This window comes from Agelaius tricolor, unplaced genomic scaffold (genome assembly GCF_023055355.1).
Source record: "Agelaius tricolor isolate 1412-34295 unplaced genomic scaffold, bAgeTri1.0.p SCAF_23, whole genome shotgun sequence".
Taxonomy (NCBI): domain Eukaryota; kingdom Metazoa; phylum Chordata; class Aves; order Passeriformes; family Icteridae; genus Agelaius; species Agelaius tricolor.
In genome coordinates this window covers 10,088,047-10,103,011 of record NW_027269283.1, presented here as the reverse complement: position 1 = coordinate 10,103,011, position 14,965 = coordinate 10,088,047, and the positions used below count along the sequence as shown (strand labels likewise).

General features: G+C 44.2%; 1 protein-coding gene across 3 annotated transcripts in view; it reads left to right on the top strand.

Moving 5' to 3' along the window:
* PHACTR3 (phosphatase and actin regulator 3) overlaps positions 1-14,965 on the top strand; it is a 100,180-nt gene that overhangs the window by 60,100 nt on the left and 25,115 nt on the right. For 2 of the 3 annotated variants that reach the window (XM_071447074.1, XM_071447076.1), the window contains exons 5-8: positions 1,985-2,188; positions 5,853-6,117; positions 7,076-7,323; positions 10,864-11,017. In XM_071447074.1, coding sequence (XP_071303175.1) covers positions 1,985-2,188; positions 5,853-6,117; positions 7,076-7,323; positions 10,864-11,017 — 871 coding nt within the window. The remainder of the gene's footprint in view (positions 1-1,984; positions 2,189-5,852; positions 6,118-7,075; positions 7,324-10,863; positions 11,018-14,965) is intronic. The other variant, XM_071447075.1, reaches the window with a different exon arrangement.

Genomic DNA, 14,965 nt, shown 5'->3' with positions numbered 1-14,965 from the left:
TCAACAAATTAAATGCCATTATCTTGCCAATGCTATTGTTTCCAACTGCCTGAGTGCCTCGGTGCCTCCCCACGCACTCTGAGCACGAGGCTGCTGAATGTTCATTAATACAGAGAGTTTGAATTCCCAACAAGACACAAAACTGAGCCAAGAAAAGATTTGTGATGCAGCAGCTGTGAGTGCCACTGCAGTGAGATTTCAGGAGATGGCCTACAGTGGTTTGGAGGGAAAGGTGCCCTGGACAGACAATCCAGAGTGCCCAAAGGAGTGGGATTTGCCCAGGAGTTTGGGCCTCTCTCATGTTCTGCATGACCCCAGCTCTGGATCCTCAGCACAGGAAGACATGGAGCTGCTGGAGGTCCAGAGGGCCACCAAAAGGATCAGAGGGATGGAACAGCTCTCCTGAGAGGGCAGCCTGAGAGAGTTGGGGTCAGCCAGCCTGCAGAAAAGAAGGCTCCAGGGAGATCTTGCAGCTGTTCAGTACTTGAAGGGGAGCTTAGAAAAAGATGGAGACAAAGGTTTTGATAGGACCTGTTGTGGTAGAACACAGGGCAATGTTTTTAAACTGAAAGAAGGAAGGAATACTAATATAGGCTAAATACAAGGAGGAATTATTTTATAATGAGGGTGGTAAAACACTGGAACACACTGTCCAGAGAGGTGGTAGATGCTTAATTCCTGGGAACATTCCAAGGTCAGGTTGGATGGGACTCTGAGCAATTTGGTCTTGTTGAAGATGTCCCTGCTCATTTCAGGGGATTGGACTAAATACCTTTAAAGGTCTCTTCCAACACAAACTATCCTATGATTCTGTGCTTAGGGGAGATTTAAACACTGATCTTCCCATTTGGATGAGTGCTTCCCCCCTCTGGGGTAGGAAAAATAACCCTCATGGCTACTGCTGAGCCCAGAGTGGCTGGAAGTGCAGTTTGGAGGGAGCCTGGCCATGGCTGGATCAGAGTCAGCCCCCAGGGTTCCTGTGGGTCCCTCAGCTGGCCAGGCAGGGATCAGGACATGTGACAGTGAGGCTCTGTGTGAGCCTGGGCACTGCCAGGGCAGCTGTATCTGAGCAGAATTCAAGGATGCTAATTTTGGACTTCATCACTGAAATTCCACCTGTGTCCTGCTTCACTTCATGCCTTTCTGCATCTATTCCCCTGTGCCCTCATCACAGCCTGGACAATTTGATGAACTGCTCAGTGATTCAGCCTGCAGTAACTTTCACAGCTAAGTGCTTCTGCCATCCCTGCAGAGACAGTCCTGAAATGAGCAGTGCTTCACCATCTCAAACCAGGGCTTTGGAGACTGATTTCTTTGCTTAAGTTCTTCACCAATTCCCTGTTCCACTCTAACTGCTCAGATCCAATAGCAAATCTTTTTTTTGTGGCAGAGTCTTTTTGGTTATCAACTTTAACCTCAGAAAATGCTCAAAAGCTCTGGAGTCAGGTACAGTAAAAGAGGACTCAGGAAGCAAGTTGAAATAATGTATTAAATAAGATAAAAATCATATTGGGAAAATTAACACACATGAACTATTGGAAGATCAGTTTGTAGGTGACACTCTGGGTTTGATACTCCTTGCCCTTTGGCTGTGTGTTCCTAGACAGAAGAGTGCTCACCCAGGAACTGTGCCACCACAGCTGTGTGCTCTAAGAAAATTCATTGCTGTTCTCAAAAGTTGCTTTGCCTTGCTATCCTCATTATTTAAAGAAAAAAAAAAAGGAGAAAAAGGCTTTAGGGAAGTAAAGGAAGCTCAGCAGTTTTCTCAGGAACATCAAAACTAACATTTCCTCAATATCCTCATATGTTTTACTCTTCACCTGCCCTGGCTGGTTGGCTGTTTCACACAGTTGCTTTCACAGTGGAAAAGAAGTGTTTCTAGCTGTGTGCCATGTGTTCAGTTTTTCTGAATGTTCCTGGCATTGTCCCCTGGCCTATCATTATTAACTTCATGTTCCATTAATCTCACTCATCTTCCCACTAGCCAAGAAACCTTCAGCACCCACGGAAGAACTGGAAGATGCCAGCCTGCCAGCATCTGAAGACAGTCCACAAGCCTTACTTGTACCTGAATCCACAGATTCCCCCCAGAAGCAGACAGAAAGAAACCCAGCACAGCTTCCCAGCCCTCCATTGCTCCCAGCTCCACCACCTAAGGCAATCTCCAAAATCACCAAGAGCATAACAGGTCAGTCATCGCTGCTCAGTGAAGATTTCCCAATCTTGGTGTGTTGTTCACCTCCACAGCACTGTCAAATCCTTTTCTCATGCCTGTTTTGAAGCCCCAAACTGCTGAGAATCACTCAGTTACAGTGAGCAGTGACCATGTCTGGCTGTCTGATAACAATGCACTGATCTTTGTACTTCACATATTTATCTGAACCTCTCAAGGGATTATTTGTTGTGAGTCTGCAGCACTAAACACACATAAAACAAATCAAACCAACTGCAAACATCTGCTGAATCTCATGCTCATATTGATATGCCATAAAACACAAGGAAGATTTAAATGTTTTCATTACCTGGGCTCCCACTGGAGAGCAGGACAGCAGCCAAAATCTAGTTCAAGTCAAAGGTTCTGCAGAGGTTTCTGTCTGAAGGGTTTGCTCTCTGGGGCAGGTCTGAACTAGAGCTATGAAATCTGCTCTGAAGAGTGATACACCTGGCAGTCCTCTGTGCCAGACTTTATTGAACGTTTCCAAAACCAATTCCCCTGGGCCTGATTTTCTAATGTATTGCCAATGTTGTTACATGTCTCAACGTTCTGGCACTGCAGAAAGGGTGCTAAAATGAGAATGATTTTAGCTGGTTCCAATTTCAGGGCCCCTACATATGGTAAAAGCAGCTAAAAGGGCCTTATTGCAAATGAAAATCAAGTCCTGACATCTAAATGTCAGACCTGTTGGATATTTAGGCTTTTAAATGACAACCATTATGTGAGCCCTGATTTGCATCCACACTCATCATCTGGCACAATGAGCAGGGTTTTCAGAGTCACCAGGAAACAAAACATCAGAGGAGTTCTGTGACCTGACCACTGGGGCTTAGAGAAAATATTGAGGTTTTCAGTCTCTTAAAAGAAAATTACAAGTATTTGTTTCCCATGGAAACAATTCATACTTTGTCTGTGCTTAAAAGCTGTAATAACTCAAGTGGGAGCTGGATTCAAAATGGTATTTTAGTGCTCCTCAGGAGCTGCTGTTCAGGTTATTTCACTGTCCTGTGCTGTGGGTGAGGCTCAAGCCTCCCCTTCCACCCTGCAAGAGGAACAGGCATCCCCAGGCCCCCCTGCCTTTGCTCAGCTGAGGAGAAGGCCATGCTTGGCATCAGATGTATTTGGAAACCTGACCCACTCAGGGTATAGAGATTACACCTCCACCAAGCACTTCAGAGCATTCAGAGTTCAGGTTTTTGCTGCTTAACTCAAATATTTCCTGTAGCATCTGAGATATTTTGAGTTTTGGTATTTAATTCTCATTTACATCTTTCACAAAGAGCAACTTTTAATTTTCTCAATGACTCCAGTAACTCTAGACCCTTTTCCAGCAGTGATTATACATGTTTATTTTTGTGGGGATGTGGGGGCAGTGCTAAGTTAAAATTAAACAAATACCGTCAGTGAGTGAGAGGAAATACAACAGTGTGGGGAGAGAGAAAGGGCAATTATGAAAGAAAAGGAAGATGAAGGGGTTGAAAAGCTCTTTTGTGTTTAGTTTTTTCCCTCTCTTAACAATGCTAGGGGATGCTGTCAGCAGAGGAGTGAGGAGTAAGTCAAGCACCAATTAATCAGAGAGAGGAGGAACAGGGCAAGGTGCCAAGACATCACTTTGCAAGATTATTCACTGAACATCTGCCATTAGGACAAATAAGGTGTGATCTCAGGAAATTCTCAATATTGTCCAAAGCTGCAATAAGGATGAAATTGGCCCTTGACCTGTTCCAGGAACAAGCTGGTGTAAAGACAAAACAAATTCTTCTCTTTCCCTGCTATGGGGTTGAGCTGAGCCCTGGCTCTTGCTGTGAGGAAACACAGCCACCCTCTGTGTGCAGAGGATAAAGTGGCTCAGGAGGTGCTTGTCCATCCCCTCAGGCCATGATTCAGTGGGCAGCAATTGATCAGAAATCAATTTATGATTTATGATCTCCACAGCAGCACAGAATCAGCCCCCCTGAGCAGCAAACCCAGCTTTGCTCAGCAGAGCTCGGCTGAATCCTGGCTGAGCAGCACCTGATCCGTGCAGGAGGAGCTCTGGGGTGGGAGGGTGGCTCACACATTGCACAGCAGGCACTGCCTCTGGCAGCAATGCCCCTGAGCCTTCAGACTTCCCAGATTTTAAACTGGGTAAGTTCTGGGCTAGTTTGAATAGAAATGAACAAAGCCATTGCTAAGTTCTGGGCTGGAGGGACACAAATGTGCACAAACACCTTCAGAGATAAAAAAAGTAATTTTAGTTAGACCTTCCTTAGAAGAGAGATTTTGTTGTGGATGCTCTCCTCCTCACCCCAAAAAGAAACCAGGCTTAGTGTTGCCACACTTAGATTTTCAGGGTTTGACTTTGGTTATGATTTCAGGAGCTCTTCTTAAGCAAAATTAAGAAAATGCATGTTTTTGGTAACCCTTATGCAGAATGCTGGTTCTGAGAGGATATATTTAATAACTGAAGTTAGTATTTTTTGCCCTCTCCAGTTTTCTAGCAAGCTACCCTGCTACCTGGAACCAAGTCCTTGTTACAGGACTACTTCAGGATAATCCTGGCCTGAGCAGAAGTTTTTCTCTGCTATGAATTGAAGGGTTTATCTCCAAAGTAAGAGGGAAAAAAAAAAGGAAAAATTACCTGTGAAAGCACGTTTGTACCAAAGCTGAGCAAGCTGTGCCAGTTTAAATTCCTGTGTGAAGCACTAGGTGGCAACAAGGGACAAGGGACAAGGAATACTCTGGGATGAGGAGCTCAAATTGCCTTTATCCACCCACATGCTGTAAACATCTGCATGTGCCAGAGGCGTGGGACACGGATATGGGGGAGAGGGAAAGGGGAAGAGGAGAACAGAAAAACGAATCAGCATCTTTTTCAGGGCAGATGTTCAGTTCATCCTAAGGGATGTTGTGTGAAGCCACCAAATTTACAACCAGGGAAATGTCCACTGTGCTTCAGACTCAAATGCTAGGAAATGTATAAATCAGTCTAAATGTGCAATTCTAATTTCAGACAAAAGGTTTACATTGCATAGAAAATAGCTGAATTTGGGGCTAAAAAGAAATTATACTGCCCCACCCTTCTTTTTTTCTTGTTAGTGCTCAGTACCCCATCTTTCATTTGGATGTCATTTGGCAAGTTTTGTTATGCAAACATTATTCTCATAATGATTTTGGCATTTTCTCCACGGGCATATGAAAGACAGAGGTCTGGGCTGCAATCACAGAGGAGCAGCTAATAGACACTGGTACATTTTGTCCAGACTCAGAACCACAGGGCATAAATTTTAATACAGTCTGCCAGAGTCCAGCAGAGAAAATGCTGGATTGGAAAGCCACCACAGCCCAAGCCTTTGGTGGTTAGGAGCAACAGTGTGGGCAAGCAAAAATGCAGTGGTGGGCTGGGAAAAAGGAGAATCTGATCCTGTGAGAAAGAGGGGAAGTGAAGAGGCATCTGTTTTGCTAGATTAAAGATCTGGAGTGATACAGCAAGAGCCTTTTGAACTCAGTTACTCAGCCAGTTACCTCACAGCAAGAGCAAAACATCACCATTTATCCTTTGTTCAATACAACAAATTAAGTTCAGTGCAGACTCTGTGTGAAAAGAAGAAAACAGAAAAAGCGTTGCACAACCTCCTCCCCTCTTGTGTTTTGACAGCAGGAAGCGAAACGGACGATCCAGCCATGAAATCTCCTCCTTCCACCATCCTGAAGAACTATGTCATTGTGGGTTCCTCCCAAATCTCAGGACAAGCTGCCCTCTTCCACCCCTCTGGCCAGAAAAGCTGCGAGCCCCATGGCAGAGGCCAGGTAACAACGCCCACCGGTTCCCCTCACCTGGCTGCCGTTCATCTGCCTTTACCTCCCAGCAGAGTCATTGAAGAACTCCACAGGGCTCTGGCCACCAAACACCGGCAGGACAGGTACCTACAGCCTGCAGGCACAGGGCTGCATGAGGACACTCATCCCACCACTTCATTTCTCTTGGAAAATCTTCCTATCATGTTGTTGGTGTTTTAATTGCTGCTACAGCTTGGGTTTGCCTTCCTTGTGGTGTCACTGCTTGGAACAAACATCTTTAAAGTGCTTCATTTGGCAGCTATTTCATTGTATGTTCTTCCTTTGTAAAGAGGCTGCTGTGGTGCAGAAGTAGGTTTTCAAACAGGTAGAATCAGGTGATAGTCCTTGATCTACTGCAAAAGAAAATCTTCCCCACAAGATACCAAGTTAGAGTAGCAAAGGCACTGCTCCAAGTACTCTACAATGAGAAATGCTGTAATTTCTGTGTCTCTTGGCTGACACAGGAGCACATACAAGATCCATTTTTAATACAAATGTTTTCGTGGGAGTACCCTGGGTGCTGTATCTGGGTTTCATTAGAAGCCCTCCTGTGTATCAGAGGAGGACAGAACTAACCTTTGCCATCCCAGAGCTTTGGAGTGAAGTTGGTAGCATTTCTCAGTTCCCTAAAAAGTACTGCCCCAGGGAACAGATTCACATGATGTCATTTCCAGGCCCTGTTAAACCTTTGTCATGATCATACAATATCATATGAATGGTCATATTTCATGCCATGCATGTTTTACATTAGAAGGATGTGTTGTTGTGGGGTTTTTAATCACTACAGCGTATCTTGTGACCATGTATCAAAGAAAACCATTATTCAGCACCCCTCCATGTCTTATTTTAATGGCAGAGACAGGAAAGCAGATCCACATTAGCCATTCTCAACTTGAAAATGCCACCCCATGTTGGTCCATGCTGAACTCCCTGCCCTGCCCTTTACGAGCTACAGGATGTTTTTCTCATTCTCATGTAAGTTTCTACTGCAGCAATAAAACAATGTTTGTAAAATCTGGGCTGTGCATCTTCCATCCATAGCTTCCATGGAAGAGAAAGCAAAGGCTCTCCAAAAAAAAGGGTGGATGTCCGTCCCTCAAGAACATCGAGCATGGAGCGCAACAAAGAGAAGGAGAACTCGCTGAGTTATGGCAGTGACTCAGAAAACAAGAGGAACTCAGTTAAAGAGTCAGATGAGAACAAAGAAAACATGATCATGAACTCAGAGCTCAAGGAAGAGTCTGTTTTCTATCAGGATGAAGAAGTTCTGAACGACTCTGTTATTTCTGGTAAGCAAAGTCACTGTATTGCAAAGATACATCCCACAACCAAGGGAATGCTCTAAAGGCAGCAGAAAATATTGGGAAGGGTAAATTCCTCTACTGTTACATCAGCTTTCTGAAGGAGCCCTGGTGAAAAGGTGAAGTTAAATTGGAGTCACAGGGATTGTGACTGAGCTGTATCACTGTGCTTTACCCTCTCAGTTACTGCTGCACCCTGGGCTGCTCTGTATGAGCAGCAGCACTCCCAGAAATCCCCCTGGGAGCAGCCAGAGCTTTCTGTACACCCAGTGCCAGTGCTGCTGTGTTCTGCAATTTCAGGACTATTTTTCCATGCAGTGATGGTACATGGAAAAGTGATAGAGACCAATCAATCCGGGAAGGATAAACACATAAAGAAAATATCTTAAAGAATAAAGTTTCTCTCCATCTGGTCCATTTTACCCTTCTTGAGACATATGGGGAATGCATTTTATAATCCTGTGCAATTATTTAAGTGAGCTTTGGCAAAATAATCAGCTCTCATTAGAAAATTTGTCATTCAAGCTTTTTAATGTTTTCCATGTTAGCAAGACAGATTCAATCTGAAATGAATCCTTCACTCTCTTCATGAATGCATTAAAAGAAGTCAGGCAGAGAACAATTTATAAAAAAAATTGTTATAGCAGATGAAAGATGAATTCTAAAAGGTGTCTTTGAAAGCATGAGCCAGTAGACAGGACCTGAGTTCTGCTGCTGTGTCTTAAGACACCAAGTAACAGAACAGACTCGTGAGGTAAGGAGTCTAATTGCTGTGCATTTAAGAATAGCTTAAAACACAACAAACACCTTTTAAGTTCTACTTTTTCTGGCTGTGTGTGTAAAAGTGGCCTCTTTTGATAAAAATTCTAAGAGCTAGAGGCAGCCAGGCAAGAAAAATACATTATCCCCAACAAGCAACCCCAAATCTGAATATTTAACTGTTGAAGGTGAATCTCTCTATATTCAACAAATAATTATTCATTATTATGATGGTTATTATACAAGTGGTTATTATATAAGTTATTATACAAGTTATACTGGTTATTATACAAGTTTCAGTGATATCTAGAAGCAGCTCTGGGCTTTCCACAATAAGTGGTCGAGTTTTGGAAAATTCCTGCAGTTGAAGGACAGTGAGGTGTATTGGGGATGGTTGGTGCACCTGAGAAAACCAGAGCTGCTTTAAAGATATTTGGGCATTATTGTGGCTGCAACAACACTGCTGCTTGGCACAGAGGATGGACTGATGTCCCAGAGCAAGCTGGGACATTCCCAAGGCATTTCTGGTGTGGAGGCACTGCTGGTGCCAGTGTTCCCAGGGACAGCACCAGAACAATTCCCTAAACATCTCCAGATTCTTTCTGGTTTGAAGAGATCTGGGCTGGTTTCCAAGTCAGGGAGTAAAACTATCCATTAATGCTGAGCTGCTTTACAATCCCTGTCCTGCCTTAGCAGTCACCTGCTCTGCCACTGCCACCACCACAGGGCACTGTGCCACAGCCCTGGGGCTACAGGGAGGTACACACATGTCACATAAGTCTGGAAAAAGTGAGGAATTATGCCTTGGTTTTTTATTCCTACTCAATAAATCATTATTTGAAACCTCTGAAAACACAAGGCAAGATGAGCTTTAAAAACACCATTACCAGAACATAGCCCACAACTGATAACTGGTGCAATCAAGGTCTGTCCAGCATCAGGCAGTGTTAGGATTTGCTATTTGATTGATAAAACAGTGAATATGATATAAAGAACAGTAAACAGACAAGACATTAATTGTAATGATTTGACTGAATTGAAACAGGGAGTTTTTACAGGAACCTGGAGCCTGAACATGAAAAGGGTGTGAATTTCCCAAGCATTTCTTGTTGACCTAGCTGAGGTGTGATAAATCACGAAACAATCCAGCCTGAGATAGATCTTCAGGGGCAGACTGGCTCTGCATGTGCCCGACTGACAGAAAAATAACCCTTAGAAAAAGAATACTTAAATAAGGGTGTTTGCAGGTTCAGTTTCTACTGAGGTAGTGATCAGGAAGGAATTTGCCTCAGGATACTGAAAGTGGATGTGGAGAAGAACAGCTTGGGGCTTTCTCTTTGCTCTCTACTTTTGTTTTATTCATGTGCACTTATTTTCTCTTAATATATAGATTTTGCATGTATACTTGCATTTTAACCTGTTCTGGTGAATGATGTTTCATTAAGAACAGTGCACCTTTGATTGACAGAGGGAGCTGACACTGTTAATAAGAATTTTGACCCCACTTCCTTTAAAGTCAATGACAGAAATCCTATAGATTATATTGCTTTTTATGCCCCCAGGGTGCCCTGCCCTGGACACTCTGCATGGCTAATGCTGCAGCTCCCATGGACACACAGAGCTCCATGTCACAGAAACCTCCTGACACGGCCAAACTCCTCCTCTGACCTCTCTAAAACACTCAGGTGAAACTGGGAACGTGTGCAGGGATTCCCAGGAGTTTTCTAGCCCCGAATGTCCCTCAGATTATTTCCAGCAGGAATTCTGTTGGTTCCTCTGCACCCACTCCCAGTGTGGTGAGAAACCCTGTCAGAGTCCCAAGTCTGTGGCTTTGTGAGCCAAATGCTCCTGATGGAGTCAGATATTCAGTTAGCAGAAGGCTCTGGGTGGCAGCAGCCAAATCATTTCACTTCCCTTCCCATCTGTTAAATGTATATCTGCTATTTCAGACAGGGCTGTGTGGTTTAATTTAATTAATGCTTGCAACAGACTGTGAGAGCATTTCAAGGAAGGTGCTAAATAAGGGCACAGCTTTTTAGGCTCCAGAAAAGGGGTTTTGAGCTGATTATGGTTTCTGAAAAGTTTAACTTTAGATCAATGCAACTACCAAGAGATTTTTCACTGCTCACACAGGGAGACCAAAATTACTCTGCTCCACTCTTTCCAACAGATAAATGTGGGATGGAGGCTATATAGACTCCTCCCTCTGCATAAAGAAATTTGAGATCAGTAGTGATAATAAAAAAGGAGGTCCATAGATCCCTAACAAATAAAACCCCAGTATTTGAGAATGAGAACCTATTTAGGATTTAGAATCTTGCCAACCTCCAGAGCATCCTTTAAAAAATAGACTTTAATCCTATCTCAAATGCCAAACAAAAATACCAATTAAATGTCATTTTCTTTAAAGATGAGGTGACCTTCTCTCGAAAAGGTGAGGCATTAAATTTAAAAAAACCCAAACCCTTTAAAGCAAAAAGGAACCAAAACAAATGAACCTCCTATTTCACACCATGCTCCCAAGATGAAACAAAGATTTAACTGCAGTTCTTGCATGCCTGAGGAATATTTTCCCTCTGCATTTGCAGGGGTTTTGTGTCTGAGCCCTGCTCAGCTGCAGTGCTGCTTTCTGACATTAATATGTACAAATGCTCCTTGCACAGCAGCACACAGATCACTGTCACTCTGGGCCATTCCTCTCTCCAGAAGTTCCTGTTCCATCCCCAGGAGCTGCCTTTCTAATAACTTTCCTTTCAATGCATGTCCCAGGTACTTTGCCAAGAAAATGCAAGAAAGAGCTGCTGGCAGTAAAGCTACGGAACAGACCAAGTAAGCAGGAGCTGGAAGACAGGAATATTTTCCCAAGGAGAACAGATGAGGAAAGACAGGAAATCCGGCAGCAAATTGAAATGAAACTCTCAAAGTAAGTGTTGTGAATGAGAACAGGGAGGAGCCTCCCTTTACAATGGAGCATCCTCTGGGCCCTGTCAGAGGCACTGCCACCCACCCCCAGCTCCACTGCCTGCTGGGAACCATCCACAAACCAATACAGCACATTTTCAGCTGTCAATCAGCCACTGGAGAAAAAAATCTTAACTCTCTCTTCAGTCAGGATTGCCTTGATTTCAAGGGAAAACAAGACAGAAGTCAATTTGGGAGACAAAATCCTGCCAAATCTACCTGCAGCTCTGCTGCTGCAATCAAGATTTGGAGGTCCTCCAGAAAACCCAGTGCTTTAACAAAAATAGTAGTATAATTTTTATCAAGCAGATTTGGCTTTTCCAGCTCGAGCTGAATGTGAGCATAAAGGCAATTGTTAGAGCTGCACATTTACTTGCCCAAGGGAAAGCTGCTGCACTGGTGCCTTAAGGCAGCAGCAGCGTTGCCCTCACCTGGGGAAGGTGTGAGTCCAGCTGCAAGCACAGCAGGGATGCTCTGGTTTGATCAGTAACCAGGGCAACAGGGGAGAGCTGTGAGAGAAACAGCATCACTCTGGTGTGCAGCCTGAAGCAAAGGCTGAAGGTAACTGGGAGGCTCAGGCTGCACCATTTGGGTTCTGTGTGTGCTTTTTTAAGGGCTGCATTTGGATATCTGCAAACATGAATATTTTAGAGGAGACAAAGTGGATTGTTAAATAATCTGTGCAGTGCTGCCCACACAGGGACAGCGAGCGCTGCTCACCGCCAAAATGCTTGGAAACAAATTGGGAAACATGAACAGAAATTCATTTTCAAGGCTTATTAAATATTAAATATCTCAAGCCTCTCCTGAAAGAAACGTTTATTGATATTTAGACTAACTCATTCATGTGCATGCTTTTGATTAAACTTTACCTCTGGGGACAGGGAATGAGAACAAATGTGTGGATCAGAGCACAAGTCCTAATGGACCAGAGTTTATGGAGGAGAACATCTCTGCCTTCACCACTCCTGCCCTCAGCTAAGGAACAAGCTGCTGAGGGAACACAGAGGAGGTTCTGGGTGCCCTTCACGGTGCCCCTGCAACAGCAGAGATGGAGTTATTGTCCCTCCAGGCTCAGTGCCTGCACAGCAGCACTTTGCACCAAAGGGGAGCAGTGCTTTGTGCCAGGGGCTGCACAACTCAGTGCAGGTGACAGACCCTGCCACAGAAAACATGTACATCCAGACAAGCAGAAAAGGTCCCCCTACAATGCACATTGAGTTCCAAGAGTTGCAGGCAGAGCAGATCAGAGGTGTGTGTTCCATTAACACCCATCACTTCAGGAAGCAAAGATGGGTCTTGATCACCCTGACCTTACAAGCTTTGTGCATGTACTTCAGGGAAATATTTCACATTGCACCCAACTATCATTAATTCCATTATTTTGGCCATTTGATAACTCAAGAGATCTCTTCATATATCAAGAGCCTAATTTGATTGCTTTAAAATACACAAAAAATGGCTTCCACCCTACTGCATCCCTAAAACCAATTCAAGCATCACAAAGTATTCACTGAATGAGAAGATTGTCATACCCAGCCCCATCTCCTATTGCTGAAATGATTACAAGGTCACATCTCTTTTCAGCCCTGCCTGACTTCTCTTAGTCTGAAAGGTCTGATGAAATTGCAGCTTCAGTTGCTGTAACTACAGCCTTTATCTCTTTATTTTCATTTACCATTTGTCTTGCTTAATAATGAGCCTAAAGAAATGCAGCGAGGGATGCATCCCTAGAGTCAAATGCCAGTACAAGGACTTGCAGAGGACACTGCTGGACAGGTGACAGGGACTGGCCACCACCAGGAGGCAGGAAATTTGCTGTGTGTAGGTGAATGCAGCTAAGGGAGCCTCCCCTGCCTGCTGTGATCTCAGGCAGCAATCTGGGGTGCAGCCCATCAGTGTCACTGGTGATGTCTAGAGGATGGCTAAAAGCCATCTTTGTTCCAAGTGTTGGAAGTCAGGCCTTAATTTGGTTCCTTCTTCCTGGAATGTGGAGGATTGAGCGCATTTCGGGGAACAGACGGCACGGAGATTGCTGGAATAGCCAGGAAAAAAGGCAAAACAGATTGGGAGCAGTCTCCCACACAACTTCCAGCACATATGTGCTGGCAGAGTTCAGCTCAGCTCTTAACTCATCCACCAGAATAGAACACGACTGTGCAAACAAGCTCAGGTGGTGGACGAATGCAGGAAAATATTTACAACACCAGGAAAAGCAAGTGGGTGTCCAAAAAACCCAACAGCCAACCAACAAAGTAAAAGTGAATTGTGGCAAAGGCCAAAGAGCCAAAGCCCTAGAGGATATCCCTTTGGAGTTTCTGATTAGGACTCACCTCACAAAACCCAGGCCACCCCAGAGCCCACACTCGGAGCAGAGCCTGGCTGTGATGTGGAAATGAAACCAAACTGGGAAGAGTGAAATTCTTGGATGAGCTTTTGAGGTGTTTGCACTCATTCATTTCACTGGTACTTGTGCAGCACGGTCTCTGTGTGACAGCCTGGAGGTTTGTAGCTAAGGAAGGCCGTGCTGGGGTGGGAAGTGCTGCCTGGGAGATGGGATCAGTAGAAATGTCTGTTCTCTCCAGGACTTTGCCACTACCTGTGCAGAAAAGAGCAGCACTGCTGCTGCAATAGCAACACTTAGATAACAGCAAATCCACATGTACCATCAGGATGTAGATCTGTGTTTAGCACAAAGAATGATCTGTGGGCAGATCAGCAAGTAGTTATTCAATGGCTGACTGCATAAGAATGGCACATAACCAGGCAGTTGTTAACAGGGTCGATATTTTTCAGCACAGTTGCAGGGGTTTGATGATCTCTATCTCTCTAGCAAACTGCCTCAGCCCCACAGCTAACACAGCCTCACTCTGTACTCTGGAGGGAAGGATGTACTGACATAGATAGTGTGCAAAATACACCAAATAATGGTGTTTATATAGCTTTAAAAACGGGGAGACAAAAGAAGAGCATCTTCTCAAAACCACTGTATTATTTAAGTGGTTCTGGTTGTAACACATTTCAGCAGCAGCTGTGAACCTGCTGAGAAAAGCTACTCTGCTATCACTCTGATGGGTGTTTATGAAGTCAAAGCTAAAACCCCTATTTTCCTTCACCTTCCCATTCATTCCATCTCAAAAGAGAGATTGGGATATTCTGTATTTTGAGACAAATTCTACTTTTACAGCAGTGCAAATCTACCGACTTCAGAATTATTATTGACTGACAGCGGCATGAGGAGAGATTCCAGGATTCATTTATGTGCATCGCTGCTTTTGAAAAGTGTATTTCCTGTATTTTGTGCTCCCAGCCAATTTAATCTACCACTTGTTGCCGTGGAAACGTGGACTTTCCTCTCCTCCTCCCTCCAAAATGGCAGTATTCCAGTTTTCCCTATGCTGTAGTGCTTCTCTAATCCATGCATGCCCAGTGCCCCAGAGCATGGTGAACTCTTGGAATACTCCACTGTGCATTAGGCACAGGGCACCCTACAGGTCTTGGTTCCATTACTGTGTGTTCAGAGCACAGATAATAAGCCCTCCATGGAATTCAGTGAATCGAGAGCTCTTCGTGTCACGAGGCAGAAAAGACATTTGCAAGAGGATTGTTTGCAGTATCTGCTTCCTGTCTCACAGACACACTTTGTTCTAGAAGGGGTTTCAGCTGAAACCTGGGGGAGTGAAACACTTGCTAGACTGAAGGGTGACTCAGGAAAAGGTTGTTTAATTAAATTTGATATCTGGCTGTTTAGAAAGTTGATGTTTGAAGTGCCTGGGCGGCTTGTGCTTCTTGAGAATGTAACCATGGTTAAAGACACTCCAGTATAACTTAATGTCTCAATGAAAATACAAATTCCTTGAAAAGATTATACTTGTAATATTCACTTTGTGTACTGCTTCACCTGCTCTGG